The following is an 18,377-nucleotide window of genomic DNA, read 5'->3' as shown; positions in this document are numbered from 1 at the left end:
ATTACTTAAAAGAAGGATTTTTAGGTCAAATAATTTCTAAGATTACAACGTATTTAAAGTGGTAAAACTAGGCAAGAAGCTAATTACCCATTTATTTCTCTCAAATGTGACACTAATTTATTCTGATTATTTTTTCTTATCTTGTTTTAGTTTTGGCTTTTGCTCTTGCTGACACCAAGAAAATTATTTTGTGTGATGTAGAAAAGCCTGAAAGCTTGCACTCTTTTTCTGTGGAGGCTCCAGTTTCTTGTATGCATTGGATGGAAGTGACTGCAGAAAGCAGGTAGAGTCAAAAAAAAAGAAAAACCCTCGGTAGCCTCGGTGGGACAGTCATGCAATTTCATTGTTCAAAATGGAAACTTAGGAGGATCTGAGTGTTGAGCGTGTGTACATGTATTGAACTTTTGGTCTTAAATGTATTAAGAGGAAAATTTTAAAACCTTGTCAGAGCATTAAAAAGGTTCTAAGTATTAATAGCAATAATAACATAAAAACAAACAAGAAATTAGAGCAGCTTACTGAAAGTCCAAGATTTATCTTTCCTTTTGATTTTTAGTAGTTTATATCAATGATTTATACTTTCAAGTAATAATTAAAATTACTGTGTAGCAAATTAAGGTTTTATTTCCCTTTTCACCATATATTTTTGTGTCTGGAACTTTGCTTTTTGTATTTTCGGTAGTAGAGTATGGGAATGCTAAGTTGAGCATTCTGTTTTGATGCTGGATGGGTTCTGTGATCCTGATTGTTTCCTCATTTCATGAAAACAATTTTGCCTCAGCCTAACTAGTCAAGTAGTAGGCCAGGCTTGCAGTCAAGATGGTGTAAGGGACCTGTAGGGTTAGTTAATGGGGCACAAAGTTTCTTTTTTGAGGAAATGTAATAACCTTTTCTATTAGCTTTTCCTTTCTAATTAAGTTTTTTTTTAAAGATTTATTTATTTATGCATACAAGAACTGGGTTACAGGCCAGAGGTGTGGTGGGGGGGTGGTGGGAGGATCCACCAGAGACAGAGGGGGAAACAGAACAGGCGGATGGACTGAAATACACTGTTGAAGGGAGCAATGGGTGAGTTAGGGGAGGTCTGCTGTGCCATGTGGGTAGCTCCCTGGCCAGGGATCGAACTCATCCTGCAGTGGCTGTGGATTGCTTCATAGGTCGTGTCTTAACCCCTTGCATCACCAGGGAGGCCCTCTGATTAAGTTTTAAGTTAACAGCAAATGAATTTGTAAATCTTGACTATTAATTGAGACTTTTCCATAGGGGGACCTGTAAGGAATTGGATGACAAGGAACTAGCCTGAGGTTTAAAATTCACTGTAGGTAAAACAGGCTTTGATATGTTAGACAAATAATCCAGGGTTGCAAATAGCCATGTGAATATATAGAGGTTAGAGTTGCAGAGGGTATAATGTAATTTCTAGTCCAATTGAGTTACTTGCTAAGTGTATTCCTAACATGAGTCTAATAGTGAATGTTAAAGCTTATTGCTTTGTTTTTAATTAGGCTTATCGTTCTTGTCCTTGTAAATGAAAAATTTTCTATTTCTCATCTGTTATGGTGATTTTTTAATAATGGTAAGATATTTGTGGCATCTGTTTACTTGGTAATATATGGTGTATGAAGCTGGGGAAATTCTATTAGAAATTTTTAATACAAAAAGAAGTGAAATCTTTGGTGTCGTTATAATGCTTGGCTTTCTTTTTCTTCTTAGTGTTCTAACATCCTTTTATAATGCTGAGGATGAATCAAATCTTCTCTTACCTAAACTACCTACATTGCCAAAAAAGTAAGTATCAAAATTGAATTTCATTGGTATTAATCTTTGGTTTCTCTTTCCTCTACTTTTAACACTGTGACCATTTTCTCATGTGTTTAAATAAATTCCTAAAATAAATAAATTTCTATTAAGAATATTTTTTACCCTACTTTGTTTTTTTTCTAGTTACAGCAACACCTCAAAAATATTTAGGTAAGATATGCCTTTGTTGTTTTCAATTAAGATGATCTTTTAGTATTTGAAAGATATCGTTGAAGGATAACCCAGCTTGCTTTTATATTTTAGTGAAGAAAATTCTGATGAAATTATTAAGCTCTTGGGAGATGTCAGGTAAGGTATCTTAACTAACCAGTCTCATTTCTTAAAGTTGATATTTGAGCAGCTTTCAGAGTGTCAAAGGCAATTCCTTTATTGGTTATGTTATTTCATTACTGAAGGTATAATACCTCTGAATAATAGACAAATTTTAATATCCCCTATTTACTTACTGTATTTTTAAAATTTTAATAATATTACAATGTACCTTTCTATTTTAATAAGAAGTAAAGATGGATGAAAGTACTAGAGTTTCTAAAATTTAAATATTCACCTTTTTGAATATTTAAACCCATTTAGTACATTTAACATAAGAGTGCTGATAAAACTGATGATGTTTTATAGCAGCTGGAAAAGGATTGTTTTGTTACTGAGAGAATATAAATATAGTTATTAAAGTATTGGATTTTTAATTTATTGTAAATGATGGTTTTTAGACTAGATTAAATTTTTTTTCCTCCGGGGGGAAAAAAAAGAATAAGCCCATCGTGATTGAATATTGGTATAGGTGATTTGGGAGCTTTAGCATGCAGATTATATGAAACAGGAGCAACCTGTATCTTGCCTGGCCTAAGCTTATTGCTTTATTTTTAATTAGGCTTAACATTCTTGTCCTTGGAGGAAGCTCTGGATTTATTGAACTTTATGCTTATGGGATGTTCAAAATTGCTCGAGTCACAGGGGTAAGGATTTCTTTAAAATTTTTATATCATTTCGCTGAGCCTATAAGCAACAAATTGATTCAGGGAAAAAGAGTAAAAACACTAGTATTTTTTTTTCCATGTTAGTTACTGGAATTATTTGTTCTTAAAGGTTAAGAGGATAATTTTCTTACTAAGATGAAACAGTAGTGGCATAATATCTATGAAGATCAAGGGCTATTGGTAGAGTTACTCAAGTTTTTCCTTCTCAGCAAGAAAACCAATATGACACACTTGATCATGATTTAACGTTTTTCTAGCCTGTGGTGGGTGAGAGCCACAGTTAGCAATTGGAAGGAGTGTAATGAAAGTCCTCAGAAACCTTCCTCAGCTTAGCACCGAGCCTACTAAGGGGCTGAGTTTGCGCCTTCTCCATTGCTTTTTCATCTCTTACCATCCCTTAAAAGGGTAAAAAATATTGTAGGCTCTGTGGACTGTTTGAGTTTCTTCATCCGCCGTGTAGGAGTTGCAGGACCCAGATGTGTGTGTTTCTGCTTGTTAGCGCTCTGAATTGTTGCCTGTTTTATAAGCAGAAGCAGTCTAGCATTTATATTAAACACACTGGGGGGCCTGATTCTCTTTCAGATTGTCGGGACTTGTCTTGCATTATGCTTATCAAGTGATCTGAAATCGTTATCAGTGGTCACAGAGGTTTCTGCTAGCGGTGCTGCAGAAGTTTCTTACTTTCAAGTGAGTATCAAAGCTTGACAGCAGCAGTCTATTTTTTATAGGATTTTTAGGTTTTTATTCTCCATCTCACTGGATTGTGATGGTCTTTAGAACAAAACAAAGCAAAAGCAAAAAAAAAAAAAATCCACATGCAGAAATATAAGTCTTGCATATAGTGAATTCCTATTAAAGTGTATACCTTATTAGGCCTATGAACCAGTACAGTTTTCATAAAAACAGTGATGGTCTGTTCATGTAAATTGGTTGCTAATCCAGTTCATCATTGCACCAAGTCTTTTCTTAGGACTCTGACCCTAAAAATAATAAAAGCTAATATTTCTGAATTGCTTAATATACGCTCAGTACTGAGTATATCAAAATAATTCATTTGTATTTTCATGGAAACACTTTCCCATTTTATAGATAAGTAAACAGCCACAGAGAACCTGAGAGATGTGCTCCCCTCACGGAATGGGAAGTGACGGGGCATTCGTTCCAGAGCTTGTGCCTCTACCAGCACGTTGCCTCTTGTGCAAGGTGATTGCTTCGTGCTGGAAAAACCTCCTCTGTTGTGTACTATTCCTGGTGTAACTGTGGAAACTCTTTGGGCTCCTGTAGAGTATTCAGATTGTAGCCTTGCTTCCTTCAAGAAATTCTTCCCCAAATTTTCATCTCAAGTAACCCAGCCATCTTAATCTACATTTGCATGGATTTTCAAACAAGAAAACAAAAAAGACACTGTGTATGATGCCTTCCAGCATTTCTTGTTACATTCAGAGCACCAGAGAACTCTTACTGATACACTTTAATGGTTCATATTTGCTCTTCGTTTTAAGGGTCTGTGGAAATAGGATTACCAGGATTGCATTTGCTGCTATGACCAAATGATTAATTTATTGTTTGATGTTGTAGTAGCTTTTTAATAATAGCTTTTTGAAATATAATTCACATGTCATTGTAATAGATATTTTACTTGTATTTATCAATAGCCTATAATTCTTTATACTTTAAAAATTTTTGTATATGTGATCATTTTTAAAATTCTTTCTATTAATGTTACGAAGTCTACTATTGCATGTATTTTGGCTGTGTGGAGGGGATTGATGTCCCAGAACCCGTGATCTGTGCACAATTATGCAGCAGATTGAAATGCTGAGGTTGTGTTGTTAGTCCCCACATTGTGATGCTCAAATAGCTGAATCCCACGTGTCCTTTTTGATAGAGTAATCCTAGACTCATGCAAATTACAGGATTTTTAATTTTTTTGAACTGGGAGAAACTGACTTACCTCTAAAAGAAGCACGTGCCTCTGATTATGACTCACTTTTTTTTGACTATACAGCTTGAAACCAATCTGTTATACTCCTTCTTACCTGAAGTAACTCGGATGGCCAGAAAGTTCACACATATTTCGGCTCTATTACAGGTATTTATTTATAGCTTGTTTTTTGTGAATATTTACTATGAGTGTCTATCATTCTACAAGAAGCTTGAAAAAATTTATTTTGTAAAGCTAACTCTCTGTGGTAGAGATGTCTAGTTGCTGATCTTGGACTGTCCATTGAAGCAAGAAAAGAAAAATTTAATGGAAAATGTGTTTCCATCCATTTCTAATTACCACCTCTAAAAGAAAAGAAAAAAGTAGTTTAACATCTTTTAAAATATTTCTGTAAATAAAATAACATCTTGGAATTTTAAAAGTTTTGTGCAAATAAAGTATTACGGGAAACGTCACCTCAGGTGGCTTTGGTACGTAATTACCTACTCCAAATTAGCTTTTGCTCCTGCAGCCAGTGTCCTGGTCAGTCAGCAATTTGGTTTGGGCTCAGCTGGAAAGTTCTGTTGATTTGGGGCCCATTCTGCTAATCTCCGCTGATCTTAGGGTCCCTCAGCTGTGATGGCTTTGTCCTGGCTCCACATTCCCCACCCCCAGGGGGCCTGCCTGGCTTGTGCATTGGTGGTGGTGGTGGCAGGTGTGTCAGAAATGCAAGGGGAAGTGTGCAGAGCCTTTTGAGGCCTTGGGCTCACGGCATCACTCTACTGCTGTGCATTGGTTACAGCGAGACGAGGAGCCATCCAGATCAAAGACTGGAGAAATCCACTCTACATATGGATAGAAGAGATACAGAGAACTGTAGCCTTTTATCCCCTAGTCTACCACAGTCACTAATTCACTTGATGTTAAAGGTTTCTGGAGAGTAGTATCTTTTTAAGAATTCTGTTTGAAAAACTGAACAGCTGACCAAACCACCATTTTGACAGTGTATGTAGAACACATTTTATTTATTTTATTTTTTTATTTTTTTTTTTTAAAAGTCATTAAAGATCTTTATTTTATCTTGTCAGCATATCTTATATCATATATGATATCCTTATTGGAAAAACATCAGTTATTTTGCAATTTTGTATGCTTTTCAAAGTATTTTTTTTTTTTTTATAAATTTTATTGTTGTATTCCCCATACAATTGCAGCCCCCCATTCTGACCCCAATCCCTCCCCTCCCGCCCCCGCCCCCCTAAAAGTGTCTCTGGTTCATAGTTTTTTGTTGATTTTGATTTTCACTTTCTTATAGTTATTCATTTTCCTGGTCCCTTATTTAAGTTTTCTAGATTCCTGCTATGAGTGAGACCATCCGGTATTTTTCTTTTTCTTTTTGGCTTATTTCGCTGAGCATGATCCCTTCCAGCGCCATCCATGTTGCAGCAAATTGCATGTGTTTAGCTTTTTTGAATGCTGAGTAATATTCCATGGTATATATGTACCACATCTTCTTGATCCAGTCATCTATTTTTGGGCATTTGGGTTGTTTCCAAAGCTTAGCTATTGTAAACAGTGCTGCTATAAACATAGGGGTGCAGGTGTTCTTTGGAATTGATGTTTCTGTGTCCTTTGGGTAAATACCTAGGAGTGGAATTGCTGGGTCATATGGAAGCTCTATGTTTAGTAGGTCCAGAAATCTCCACACAGCTTTCCACAGTGGTTGGACCAGTTTGCACTCCCACCAACAGTGCAGAAGAGTTCCTTTTTCTCCACACCCTCGCCAACATTTGTTGTTTCTAGTTTTTTTAATATGTGCCATTCTCACTGGTGTAAGATGGTATCTCATGGTAGTTTTGATTTGCATTTCCCTGATGACAAGTGATGTTGAACATTTTTTCATATGCCTGTTGGCCATTTGCATTTCCTCTTCAGAGAAGTTTCTTTTAAGCTCTTCTGCCCATTTTTTGACTGGATTATTTTCTTTGTTGTTGTTGAGACTCATCAGCTCTTTGCAGATTTTTGTGATCAGTCCTTTATCATTAGTGTTGGGTGCAAAAATGTTCTCCCAGTTGGTGGGGTTTCTCTTTGTTTTTGTTATTGTCTCTTTTGCTGTGCAAAAGCTCTTTAATTTGATATAGTCCCAGCTGTTTATCTTTGCCTTCACTATCACTGCTTTGGGTGATGTGTCTGTAAAGATGTCTTTGATGTGCAAATCACGTAGTGTGTAGAACACATTTTATATGTAAAAGGCTGGAGGCATCCGTTTTACCAGATAAAAATTTTAAGAATGTTTGATGGTAATGTTCTCAGAATCATCAAATGTTTGATAGTTAAGTGATTAATTATTAAGTGTTATCTATGGAATTTTCTTTCCTGGATTTATCTGACTTAAAAATGACCGAAGTTTAATTCTGGATTTCTTTGAGACAATTCAAAGAAGCATATATTATTTAGTTAGCATATTGATTTAACTGTATATTGCTATTTCAATGTGCTTTTCTTCTTGTAATAGTATATAAATTTGTCACTGACATGTATGTGTGAAGCTTGGGAAGAAATACTGATGCAGATGGATTCTCGTCTCACCAAGTTTGTGCAGGTAAAGTAGCTGAAGTTTCTGTGGAAGGGGTTAAAAGAATGTGTGATGCTCTTATTTTCTTCCTGAGGTAGATAAGAAAAATAGGTCTGATCTGTTAAAGGGTGTGGTCATAAATTCTTTTAAGTGGCTTGGTGTCTCTTACCTTAAACACTGTTTTGTCAGAGAGAAAGGATATTTCCCACTGACAAAACAATGTGGGAGGGGATGTGGCCAGAGCAGGTGCAGCTTGAGGAATGAAGGTAGATGCTGGGATGGCTGGTTAGCTGTTTTCTAGTCATTGATATTCAGTTGATCACTTTAAGTAGGGATTTGAAAGATTTGAAGGAAGATTAAGGAAATGATTAAGGATAGGAGTGTGCTTCTGTAATTTTGAATAAATAAGCTTCTAATAAAGAAATATATGTATCAAGATTTTATGCATTTTTGTCTAGGAAAAAAACACAACTACGTCAGTGCAAGATGAATTCATGCATTTGCTGCTATGGGGGAAGGCAAGGTAATAAACTCACACTGCCTCCTTTTAAAAAAGTAATTTTTATTTCAAAGATAATTTATACTCATTGTAAAAAAAATAGAAAATTCTGGTGTACAAGAACAAAAAAATAGTACCAGTTTTTGTAGGCTTTTCTGTGCACATTTATTTTTTATATAAATGTGGTCATAGTGAATATATAATTTTTTAGTTATAAAAGCTTAAAAATTTTAAGTAGCTAAATCAGTCTTTTATAGCATCTGCCTTTGCTGTTAATCCTTTTGCATTTTGAGAATATCCAAAATTGAGCTGCATTTTCTTCTAGAGCATTTTTATGGTTTATGTTTTATTCTGTTTATATGTTCCAGATATGATTTATTTGGATATATGTGTGGAAAGCTAACTACTTTTTTTAATCTAAGTGCTTAGTAATTGCCTAGTATAATTTATTGGATATTATACTTCTGATTGAAAATGCCATTTAGTCCATTCTCATAAATGCTTCAGTCTGTTTCTGAATCTTTTATTTCCTAATTTCTCCCTGTTTTGTAGTAAGTACAACAGTCTTCATTCTTCTGTTTTTTTAATTTATTTTGTTTAAAAAATGTTTGTACTTTGAATTCTGTATTTTTAAATGATGTGTTCAGACTTTGAGTAACGAAGACTAAAAAGGCTTCTTGTTTTTTCATTGTAGTGCTGAACTTCAGACCCTGTTAATGAACCAGTTAACAGTAAAGGTGAAGTTAAAGTATCTCTGTATTTAAATGGTTACAAACACATTCTTTTTTTTTTTTTTAAAGATTTATTTATTTATTTATATAAGCACTGGGTATAGTCAGAAGCACGGGAGGGTGAGAGAATTCACTAGAGCCAGAGCAGGGAGCAGAACAGGCAGACTGACGAAATACACTGCTGAGAGGAGCAGTGGGTGCTGCAGGAGAGGTCTGCGCGCCATGTGGGACCCTCACCCGGCAGCCAGGGATCAAACCGGCGCTGCAGAGGTTGTGGGCAGCTTCGCAACCCAGCACTCAACCGCTGCGCCACGGGGGAGGCCCACAAACACATTCTTAATTAATTTGTTTATAACGGCACTGTGTAGCCCAGGAGTATGCTAAATGTGTTTTCTTCTCTTAATTAGGGTTTAAAAAAGCTTGGCCAGTCTATAGAATCATCATATTCCAGTATACAAAAATTGGTTATAAGTCACTTGCAGAGGTAAGAAGTGATGTAGGATATTTTGGTATTTGGTCTACATACGCTGGACAGTGGTCCTCTTTCTACAACTTTCCTATTGTCATCTGGCATTCTCTTTGAGCTTTGTGAAGCTAAAATTGTTTGTGTTGGCATTTGATGGGAATCTTGGAGTGCTCAAGATTGAAAGAATCAGTAATGGTGATTCTGCATTATAAAAGAATTTTCCAACAAGCTAGGCCCTGTCTAGGCTTTTTTCTCCTCTAGATAATCATAAGGTATATTTTGAAAGAGGAGCTAGATTCTTTTTTGAGCAGTGAAGTGAAATATGTTTATAATATCACCTTAAAATTAACACATTGTATAATTTCTCATCTGACACCTTGGCAAGGTGTTGGTTGTGATTATTGTCATTGTAAGAAGAAATGAAGTTCATTGTAAGAAGAAATGAAGTTCAGAATGACTGGTCCAAAGTTGCTGAGTGTGAGAGACATGACTGTCCCAGCGCTTTGAGTCTCAGGCTGTTTCTACACAGCTACCTTCATGAAGCAGTCAGCAGTTGGATGCTCAGTGATTCAAATTGTTATATATCGCTTTATGCTGAGTCCCTGGCCCAGTTGCTACCCCCACCTTTCTCATGGATTGCCATTGCCTAGGACCTTCTATCCTAGGCGTATGCTAAATGTATTTTCTTCTCTTAATTAGGGCCTCCCATCCACACTGTGCCCTCGAATGTGTTCTCCACTCTAAAACTGATCAGATTACTCTTTAAGCTTCTTTCCATGACTCCTAGGGGCAAGGCCTTTGCGTGGCCATCAGCACACCTGCCTTAGCTCCACACAAGCTGGTGACCCTCTCAAGCTTGACATCTTGTTTCCTGCCTAAGGCTTTTGTGCATCCCTCTTGCCTCTGGAATATTTCAATCTTGCTTTCCACCCTAACCCCCCAGATTAGATCAGGTGCTTCTGTTTTACCTGCTCCCTGTACCAAGGGCTTTCTGATAGTTGGGCCTTACACTGTGGTTCTGACCGTCTCCCCCATTAGACTGTCAGTGCTGTGGGGACCCTGTCATTTTGTTCACTGTCATGTTCCTAGTGTCTAACACAGTGCCTGATCTGAAGCCTGACCTTAATAAAATTAAAAAATAAATAGATGTTGAATGTATAGCTGTTGGGTAAATGACATGACCACACAAGTATCTTATAACCGGTTACATATTCATCTCAGGAAGCAGGTGACACAGTGATTCTGCTACAGGTTTTGGAGATAATTTTGAGAGATAATTATTTCTCATAGAAAGAAAATGAAAGTTCTTGTCAGTATTTTGTTTCTGGTGGAAATGTCCAGGCAGTTAGTCCTGCCTGTCGCCTTGGTGATGGTGGTGGCACTAACTTATTTCTACTCCATGTCCATAGTGGCTCAGAGTCTTTATTGTACCATTTGAGTGAACTGAAAGGAATGGCTTCATGGAAGCAAAAATATGAACCTCTTGGACTAGATGCTGCAGGAATTGAAGGTAGTAATTTAATTTCTCAGTAGAGTCTATCAATCACATTTACTTGGCAAATGGTGTGTGTTTGTGTGTGTGTATGTATGTAGCTATATAATGTGTATATATATATATATTTTTTTTTTTTCCCCTCCTCCAATAGATGCTATTACTGCTGTGGGCTCTTTCATACTCAAGGCAAATGAACTTCTCCAGTAAGTATTGGGAATACCTAGAATCACTGACCTGAGAATTTTTCACTTTTGGCTTTCGAACCTAGCATGTTATTGCTATTTTCTTAAAACAAGTTTTAAAATTTAAGTTTGTAAATGAATTTTAGCAAAATTATTCCTCTTCATATTGAAAACAGACCAGTGGCATAGCAGTTTCATAAAGCAAAGCAGTGTTTTCCTGTCCCACCCCATCCTCCCAGGTCTGGGGAAACTAGAGGGAATCTTTTTAACTCATAACTGTTTCTGTTTTTAGTTCTTCTGTAGGTTACCTCTGTATTTGTAAATTGTGTGACTACTGTATTCCTGTTGTTTATCAGTATTTCAAAGTTCTTCTCTGTGTTTCTTTTTTTTTTTTTTTTAATTTGTCTGCACTCTGCTTTTTCCCCTTGCAGTGTCTGTCAGTGTCACTTGCACTCTCTCCAGTCACACTGGCTGGCGCTGCCTTCTCTACACACCGCCTTCTCTACCCGCCCTCCCCTGAGTCGCTGGCCCATAGCCGCCCCACAGGCATTTCTTCATTGCTTTCATGATTAGATCAGGGTCTCCTGTTTCCTGGTTCAGTTAATCATTTTGCTAGAAAATTTCCTTCAGTGATGAGAGAAGGAAGGATAAACTTCCTGAGTCCTTTTGTGTCTCTTCTCTCCAGTGACTACAGGATCTAAAGGGGAAGTCATTTTCTCATAAAGCTTCCAAAGCAACTTCATTGCTTTTTGTTGCTAACGAAAGTCTGTGCTTGTGATTCTTACTCCTTTTTATTCTTTATTCTTGACATGTTGAGATTTAGCAAGTAGCTAATGTGGGGTGGGGGACAAATGGTTAACAAGACCAAGATTGTTGAACTGGGGACCGTGTATTGAATTTTCTCTCCAACAGTCCTGTCTTAATTTCCACGAGTGTTTTTCTTATTTCTTTAATTCTTTTTCAAAATTATGCTCCTGCTTTGTGGATTTGACATCTTCTTAAATCTCAGACGACTTTCATTCATGTTCTTTTGAAAGTCTCTGCTCTTCCTTGAATTATCTCCACTTCCTGGTCACTTTTCTGTTTTTCTTGGTGTCTCATTGCACGCTTCCCTCAGCATCTGATCTCTCTTATTTGCTCATATTTACCCATGCGGCGATTTAACGTTGCTCATGTGGGGCCAGTGGAAAGTCTATGTGGAGTGGCAGAAGGCAAGCTTTGCTGTGGTTGGTCTGTGCAGCCAGACCTGCCTGGCTCTTCAGTTCATTGTTTCTTTGGAGAACCCTGTTGGGTTTTGTATGGAAGGTAAACTCCAGGCGTTCATGTTTTCTTTGGGAAGAATGTATTGACCACGCTGCATTCAGTGTGTACCTGGCTCAGCCTTGCCTACTGCCCTGAGGCCTTCTGTTAGCTGGCATCAAGGGCCCAGCGTTCTGGCCTCTGTGGGCGGTGCCTCCCGGCCGCTCTCTGTGCTGTCCGGCCGTGACCATCACTGATGAGCTCCTTGAGTCACCACCAGTGCTCCGTGGACGTTTGACATTTCTGATGTTTATTTGAATTCTTTTCTGCTGTCCTTGTTTTTGTGAGTTTATCACACACGCCCTCCCCACCAGCCCCTGTTATCTTGATGGTGGTGTGTAAGTTAGAGGTGATAGATGCTTGTGTTCAGAGGACAACATGAGAGAATAATACTGCTTTTTCTGTATGTGAAATTATTTTTGTTTCACCATATTTGCTGAAAGTAAATAGCAAACATTAAGCTTTCTGTGATCACCTTTCAATATGAATGAAAGGTAGTTTATTTAACTTCTTTGCAGTGAGAGTACTATATTTTTATTTTAGGTTATAGATTTATTATAACCTAATAAAGTGAGCAGTGAGCATTTTAATGTTAACCTGGGTGAAGGGTGAGAATATTGATTATAAAAGACAGAAAGGAACTTGGTTTCTTTTTTTAATTTTTTGCTGTAACAGTTTTACTCCTATTGCTTGATAGCATCAGAGTTGTCCGGCCTGTTCCTCTAAGTGTTTTACTGGGCACAGAAAGTTTAACCATGCTGACCTGCCTCTCCATTAGTATCAAGGAACTCACTTCTGGTCGTGTGGGAAGGGGCTTTGAGATTTAGGGATGAAAGTGCTGGTGTGATTTGCTCAGAGTAATTATGGATGTGAGCTTAAAGAGGTGTTTAGTCTTAATGATCCCATATCTATATTCAGAAACACGTTCATCAAAATAAAGATGACTTCATTTATAACACTTGAATGTTTGGGGTATATTTATGTAAGCCCAGGGAAATTCAATTTTTGAGGTCTCAGTTTTGTAAAGATCAAAAATCGACTTCTAAAACGAATGTCCCTTGATATCAGGGCTAAGGACATAGTATAAATTTATAGTAATAATTTTCTGTTGGTTTTTTTTTTTTTATTTTACTGACCAATGAATTTTTTTAAACTGAGAATAATGCTGAAGACTATTTTTCTGATTTTTTTTATTGCAAAGTTAGAAAAGGATTTCACACTTTACTAAATGCTAGAGAAGACTATTATACAGTTTGTGGCAAGGCTGTTATCAACCAGTTGGAAAGTAAGCTGTTTGCTTTACTTTTGAAAAGAATCAGATTTTGCTCTTTGGAAATTTTATTTTTAGGTATGTGTTAGATCTGTAAAATCTGCTGTTTTAAAGGCTTGAATGTCATCCATACAGGGTAAAATAGGACACTAAGGATTAATATGTCCCACAACAGTTGAGCTGTGATCCATGACCCCCACATAATTTCATTTCTGATTTTATCTTTTTTAGAGTTATAGATAGTAGTATGAAAAACTTCAAAGCATTTTTTCGATGGCTCTATGTGGGTAAGTTAATTGAATGAAGCATTGTTGTTATTTTAACATTCAAAAGTTGTGTGAGTGTTGACTTAGAATATTTCAATTATTCCAGTAGTTTTAATACTGACAAAAGTACAAGAGAATATAGATGAACCCCCTCTGCCCTTTGCCCAGTTTCCACAGTCCCCACACATGCCCAGTCTTACTTCCATAGACCCGCACATCTTCACCTCCCCACAGAAATAGCTATGTGAGCCCTGATTGTCACTCACTGAGAGTTAACCCTTTTTTATCTTGTGATGTCTCCTGAAGTTCAAATTTTTGAGTCCTTGTTATGTAATAGGCACTGTCAGGCACTGTCAGATTTAAAAAAAGAGAGAGAGAGAAAATGAGACACAACCTCTGCCCTGCAGTAGCTTATCTCCTCTTTTATGCTTTGTCTTCGTGTCTCTAGAGCCTGTTTTCCATGATGGTAGCCACTAGCCATAGGTAGCTATTTAAATTAGCTGAAATTGGATAAAACAGTATATTCATTTCTTTAGTCATGCGAGCCACATGTGAAGGGCTCAGTAGCCATGCATGCTTGTAGGCCACCTTGCTGGACAGCAGAGAGCTAGAGCATTTCCATTGTAACTTCTGTTGGACAGCATTCTTTCAAATAGCATGTGGGCTACTTATGGACTTTCTGTGGCCCCCACAGTGTCATTTCATTGGTAGGTAATTAACAAATGTGTATTTACTTGATACGTCTAATGCTTCCTCTACAGTAGGTGCATATTTTATTTAGGCCCATTGGTAGTGCTGTTTTTGTGTCCTTAGTATCTTTGAAGTAATCCAGCATACATTTCCCTCCAACATAGGCATTATTTAGTCGTAGATAGGATTTATCCCGTATTTGTTAAAATAAGGGATGCTGAAGAGTAAAATAGAAAGTGAAGTATCTATAATGTGCTAACATCCTTTAAACACATGCACAGATCTTTCAGTTAAATTTAAAAACAGACTTCATATTTGTCAGCCTGAAAATACTTTTGATTAAAATAAAAGAATGCTGTTAATCTTGACATTGAAAATTCTTAGATTTTTTTTTTCCCCTCAAAACTGTACCAACACTAACCAGAATGGGGAGCCAGAGTGTTTATCAGGCTGGCCTGTTTAATATCAGAGTAGTTAATGAGAATAAATTAATAACACTGAATGAGATCTGAAAAATAATCTTCTTTTACAGAAGTAGTAGTTTGGTTTTACTCATAATTGTCGGCACTAAAATTTCTAGTTAGGCAGTTTATATTCTTACTGCATATCCTAACCGTACTAGGAAGCAGTACGGGAAGAGAAATGAGTCACTGCTCAGGGCTCGTTGCTAGAGCAGGGCATGATAGAAAGCACGAGGGTCAAGGCCTCATCATGACACCGGCTGTGCAGCCTGCTCTGCTTGTCTGTAAATGCAGTCTCCACATGCGTGCATGGGGGCTTCTTTCGTGTAACTAATGCCTAGTGTCTGTTATATGCTGGTTAAGTAATTTTTGATGGCCACCTGAGTGCAGGGGGAAAACTAGATTATGACTTTTTTCCAGATGATTGAGGCCTTCTGAATTAATTAAAAATTTTTTTTTCTTTTAATATTTATATATATGTATTTTACATCATTGTTCATTTTTGTACAATGTATGCTTTCTCTTCTCAGGCGTTTTGAATTAATTAAAAGCAATTTATATGCACATCCAACTTGCATGTTCCTGACCCAGATGTAATTAGGAAACACATTCATGCAAAAGCTCATGCAGCATACTTCTTGACTTAGGTGGGCATAATATAAGAAGCATGGTGCTATGAAGACAGAGTAAACCACAGGTGTTAAAGTACACAAATATACACATATGGAAGTGTGTGTGTATGCATGTATTTGTGCAGATATCTTCACATAGCAATAATGCCCAAGGGAAAGAAACACAGTTGTCTTTTTTTTTGAACTTTTTTTTTTTTTTGTAAGATTTATTTATACAAGAACTGGGTACAGTCAGCAGTGCGGGAGGGTGAGAGAATTCACCAGAGCCAGAGCGGGGAGCAGAGCAGGCAGAAGGACCGAAGTACACTGCTGAGGGGAGCAGCGGGCGGCAGGAGAGGTCTGCGCCCCATATGGGACCCTCCTCCGGTGGCCAGGGAGCAGCCGGGGATCGAACTGGTGCTACAGAGGCTGCAGGTAGCTTTGCAACCCAGCGCTCAACCTCTGCGCCACTGGGGAGGCCCAGAAACACAGTTGTCTTTTATTCTAAGGCTTTTGGAGGGAAGAACTGTTTGTAGACTTTATGCGAAGACACATCACCAGTTAGAAGGAATCCCTGCATACAGGGTCTTAGTATAAGACAGTAGTTAGATTTACCTGGAGTGGTAACAGGTTGAAATGATAAGAAAATGAGAAATAATAGTTGAGAGTAGTTAAACCAGTCATTTGAACCTGACAATATCAACCAAGTTTAAATTCTTCACCCTTTAGATTTTATAAGAAGTTTTTGTTGGTGGATAGAAGCTGTTGAAAATTTAAGGTTTAGTTGAGTGAAACACATTTAATCTTTGAAATACATTAATAATTAAAATTCTGGTTTTCCTTTAAAATTCATTTTTACATTTCTATTTCCAGCAATGTTGAGAATGACAGAAGACCACGTGCTCCCCGAACTGAATAAGGTAGTGTTTTCCGCATGTGTTTGTGCTCAGTGTGCTGGTCATCTTGGTGCTCTTAGGTAGTGGCTACTGAATACATGGCAGACTCGAGCCTCTAGACAGATCTCAATAAGCCTCTCTAAAAATGAAATTTGCATATTTTATATATTTATTTTCATGTTTGCACAAGGTTTCATAATCCACATAATGTGGAATGCTTATATTCTTTATTTTAGCTTCCGTAATTTTTTTTTTTTTTTAAGATTTATTTATTTATTTATACAAGCACTGAGAACAGTGAGAAGTGCGGGAGGGTGAGAGAATTCACCAGAGCCAGGGCGGGAAGCAGAACAGGCAGACTGACGAAGTACACTGCTGGGGGGAGCAGTGGGCACAGCAAGAGAGGTCTGCGCACCATGTGGGACCCTCACCAGCAGCCAGGGATTGAACCGGCTCTGCAGAGGCTGCAGGCAGCTTCGCAGCCCAGTGCTCAACTGCGGCGCCACCAGGGAGGCCCTAGCATCTGTAATTCTTAAATGCATTTTTATTTTCCTTGGAAACCTAGTACTTAGTAGCAGTAGTGCTGTGTTGATGTCTGTTAAGTAACAGTTTCTTTCTGCTCCAAGTATTGTGCCAAGTGGGGATGGGGTCTTCTTCCAGGTAGACCTTAAAAAAGTAGGGCAGAGTTCTTGGTTCCTGTGACTTAATCATCCTTACCCCTACCCAAACTATGTGATTCAGATAGATTAGGTAATCTGACCCTGAGGAAGTGTAAAGCTTTAAAAGTAGCCTGGGTAGACTTGATGAGTAAGTATCCACCGTCTGCATTTCTTACTCTAGTAGGTCTTTTGCACTGTGCTTTACGGCCAGTTTCCCTTGCAAATTAGGGAGTTCACATTAACTATTTCTCAGACATCTCTCTTAGCTTTATTTTGGGAGATACAGTATGCTAATTATTGGGAGGATCTCAATGTGATTTTGAGGGCTAAAGGACTGCGCTGGCCTGAAGTCAGGGTCATCGTGCAAAGCAGAGGCCAGCGCTGCTTACTCCAGTGCTGTTGAGTGCAGACCTTCACCTGATTGTGGTTACTATCTGGGCTTGCATTGCCCCTTTCTCAAAGGAGGGCCCTTGTCCAGTTGGTCTTAGCAGGAGCCACTAGGTAATGAACTGACATCCTTAGGCCATAAGCACTTCTGTAGTTCTGGATTCACTGATTGGAAAATGCCTTTCATATGTTAATGACATGCCTAAGGATTTCATATTTTCACAGTTGCATAATCTGAATTTTTGTTGATATTTCTTCAAAGGAACTTTACCTGATTTTCCCATGACTTTTAGTGGATAGTAAAAAAGTCAATTGTTATTATGTATTTCCTTCATTGAAAGTGTTCTTTCATATGGAATCTGTTTCTCTTTTATTTCTTTTGGTTTTTGATAGATGACTCAAAAAGATATCACATTTGTTGCTGAATTCCTTACTGAACACTTCAATGAGGTAAGAAGTTGGTATTTTAAATACTATTTTTAAAAAATAATTGCACTAAACCTGGATAATGGTTAAAAAAAAGTAATCAAATTTCATTTATTTTAGTTGACGTTAACAATTATACTTTTTAACCATTGAGTGAATTAATGGCAGTACTTTATTAAACATAAAGTCTCTAAATTGAACTTTTGTTTCCATGTCTTACAATCTATCAAAGAGAAGAGTAACTGTCATTAACAACGCTCTTAAAAAATAGTTTTTGGTTTAAATTTAGGAGTTTTTTTTTGCTCTTTCATTCTTGCTTTGACTTAAAATTAAACTACGTTTGTATTCTTTCTAGGCTCCAGACCTCTATAATCGAAAAGGAAAATACTTCAATGTTGAAAAAGTTGGTCAGGTATGGGCTTTCAGTTGAACTTGTGACTTAATTTTTAAAACTTTAATGGTAGTAGTTTGTAATTTAAAGTTCATGTAAAGTTACTCAGTGTCAAGTTCTATAGCAACCCTACCCTTTGAGAAAATAAAGAGTAACTTGTAAGAGCTAAAAGGGTCTCAAAACCTTTTTATTTATGTGTACAAGAGCTGGGGCACAGGCCAGAGATGTGGGGGGGGTGAGAGAATTCACCAGAGACAGATCGGGGAACAGAACAGGCAGACTGACTGAAATATACTACTGAGGCTAGCAGCACATGAGACAGGAGAGATCTGCTTTGCCATGTGAGTTGCT

The 18,377-nt window shown here is 37.4% G+C and overlaps 1 protein-coding gene across 2 annotated transcripts in view; it reads left to right on the top strand.

Annotated features, from left to right (window-relative positions):
- ANAPC4 (anaphase promoting complex subunit 4) overlaps nucleotides 1–18,377 on the top strand; it is a gene marked incomplete at its 5' end in the record, with an annotated part of 32,949 nt that overhangs the window by 3,746 nt on the left and 10,826 nt on the right. The window contains 17 exons of one of the 2 annotated variants that reach the window (XM_084232896.1): nucleotides 151–283; nucleotides 1,714–1,788; nucleotides 1,945–1,971; nucleotides 2,065–2,109; nucleotides 2,693–2,777; nucleotides 3,381–3,485; nucleotides 4,807–4,890; nucleotides 7,238–7,324; nucleotides 7,756–7,820; nucleotides 8,491–8,533; nucleotides 8,935–9,011; nucleotides 10,403–10,503; nucleotides 10,640–10,691; nucleotides 13,471–13,526; nucleotides 16,141–16,187; nucleotides 17,603–17,659; nucleotides 17,991–18,047. In XM_084232896.1, the coding sequence (XP_084089022.1) occupies nucleotides 151–283; nucleotides 1,714–1,788; nucleotides 1,945–1,971; nucleotides 2,065–2,109; nucleotides 2,693–2,777; nucleotides 3,381–3,485; nucleotides 4,807–4,890; nucleotides 7,238–7,324; nucleotides 7,756–7,820; nucleotides 8,491–8,533; nucleotides 8,935–9,011; nucleotides 10,403–10,503; nucleotides 10,640–10,691; nucleotides 13,471–13,526; nucleotides 16,141–16,187; nucleotides 17,603–17,659; nucleotides 17,991–18,047 (1,196 nt within the window). Of the gene's footprint in view, nucleotides 1–150; nucleotides 284–1,713; nucleotides 1,789–1,944; nucleotides 1,972–2,064; nucleotides 2,110–2,692; nucleotides 2,778–3,380; nucleotides 3,486–4,806; nucleotides 4,891–7,237; nucleotides 7,325–7,755; nucleotides 7,821–8,490; nucleotides 8,534–8,934; nucleotides 9,012–10,402; nucleotides 10,504–10,639; nucleotides 10,692–13,470; nucleotides 13,527–16,140; nucleotides 16,191–17,602; nucleotides 17,660–17,990; nucleotides 18,048–18,377 lie in introns of both variants that reach the window. The other variant, XM_084232895.1, reaches the window with a different exon arrangement.

This window comes from Talpa europaea, assembly GCF_964194135.1.
Source record: "Talpa europaea genome assembly, chromosome: 5".
Classification (NCBI taxonomy): Eukaryota; Metazoa; Chordata; class Mammalia; order Eulipotyphla; family Talpidae; genus Talpa; species Talpa europaea.
This window is presented reverse-complemented; position numbering and strand designations above follow the sequence as displayed.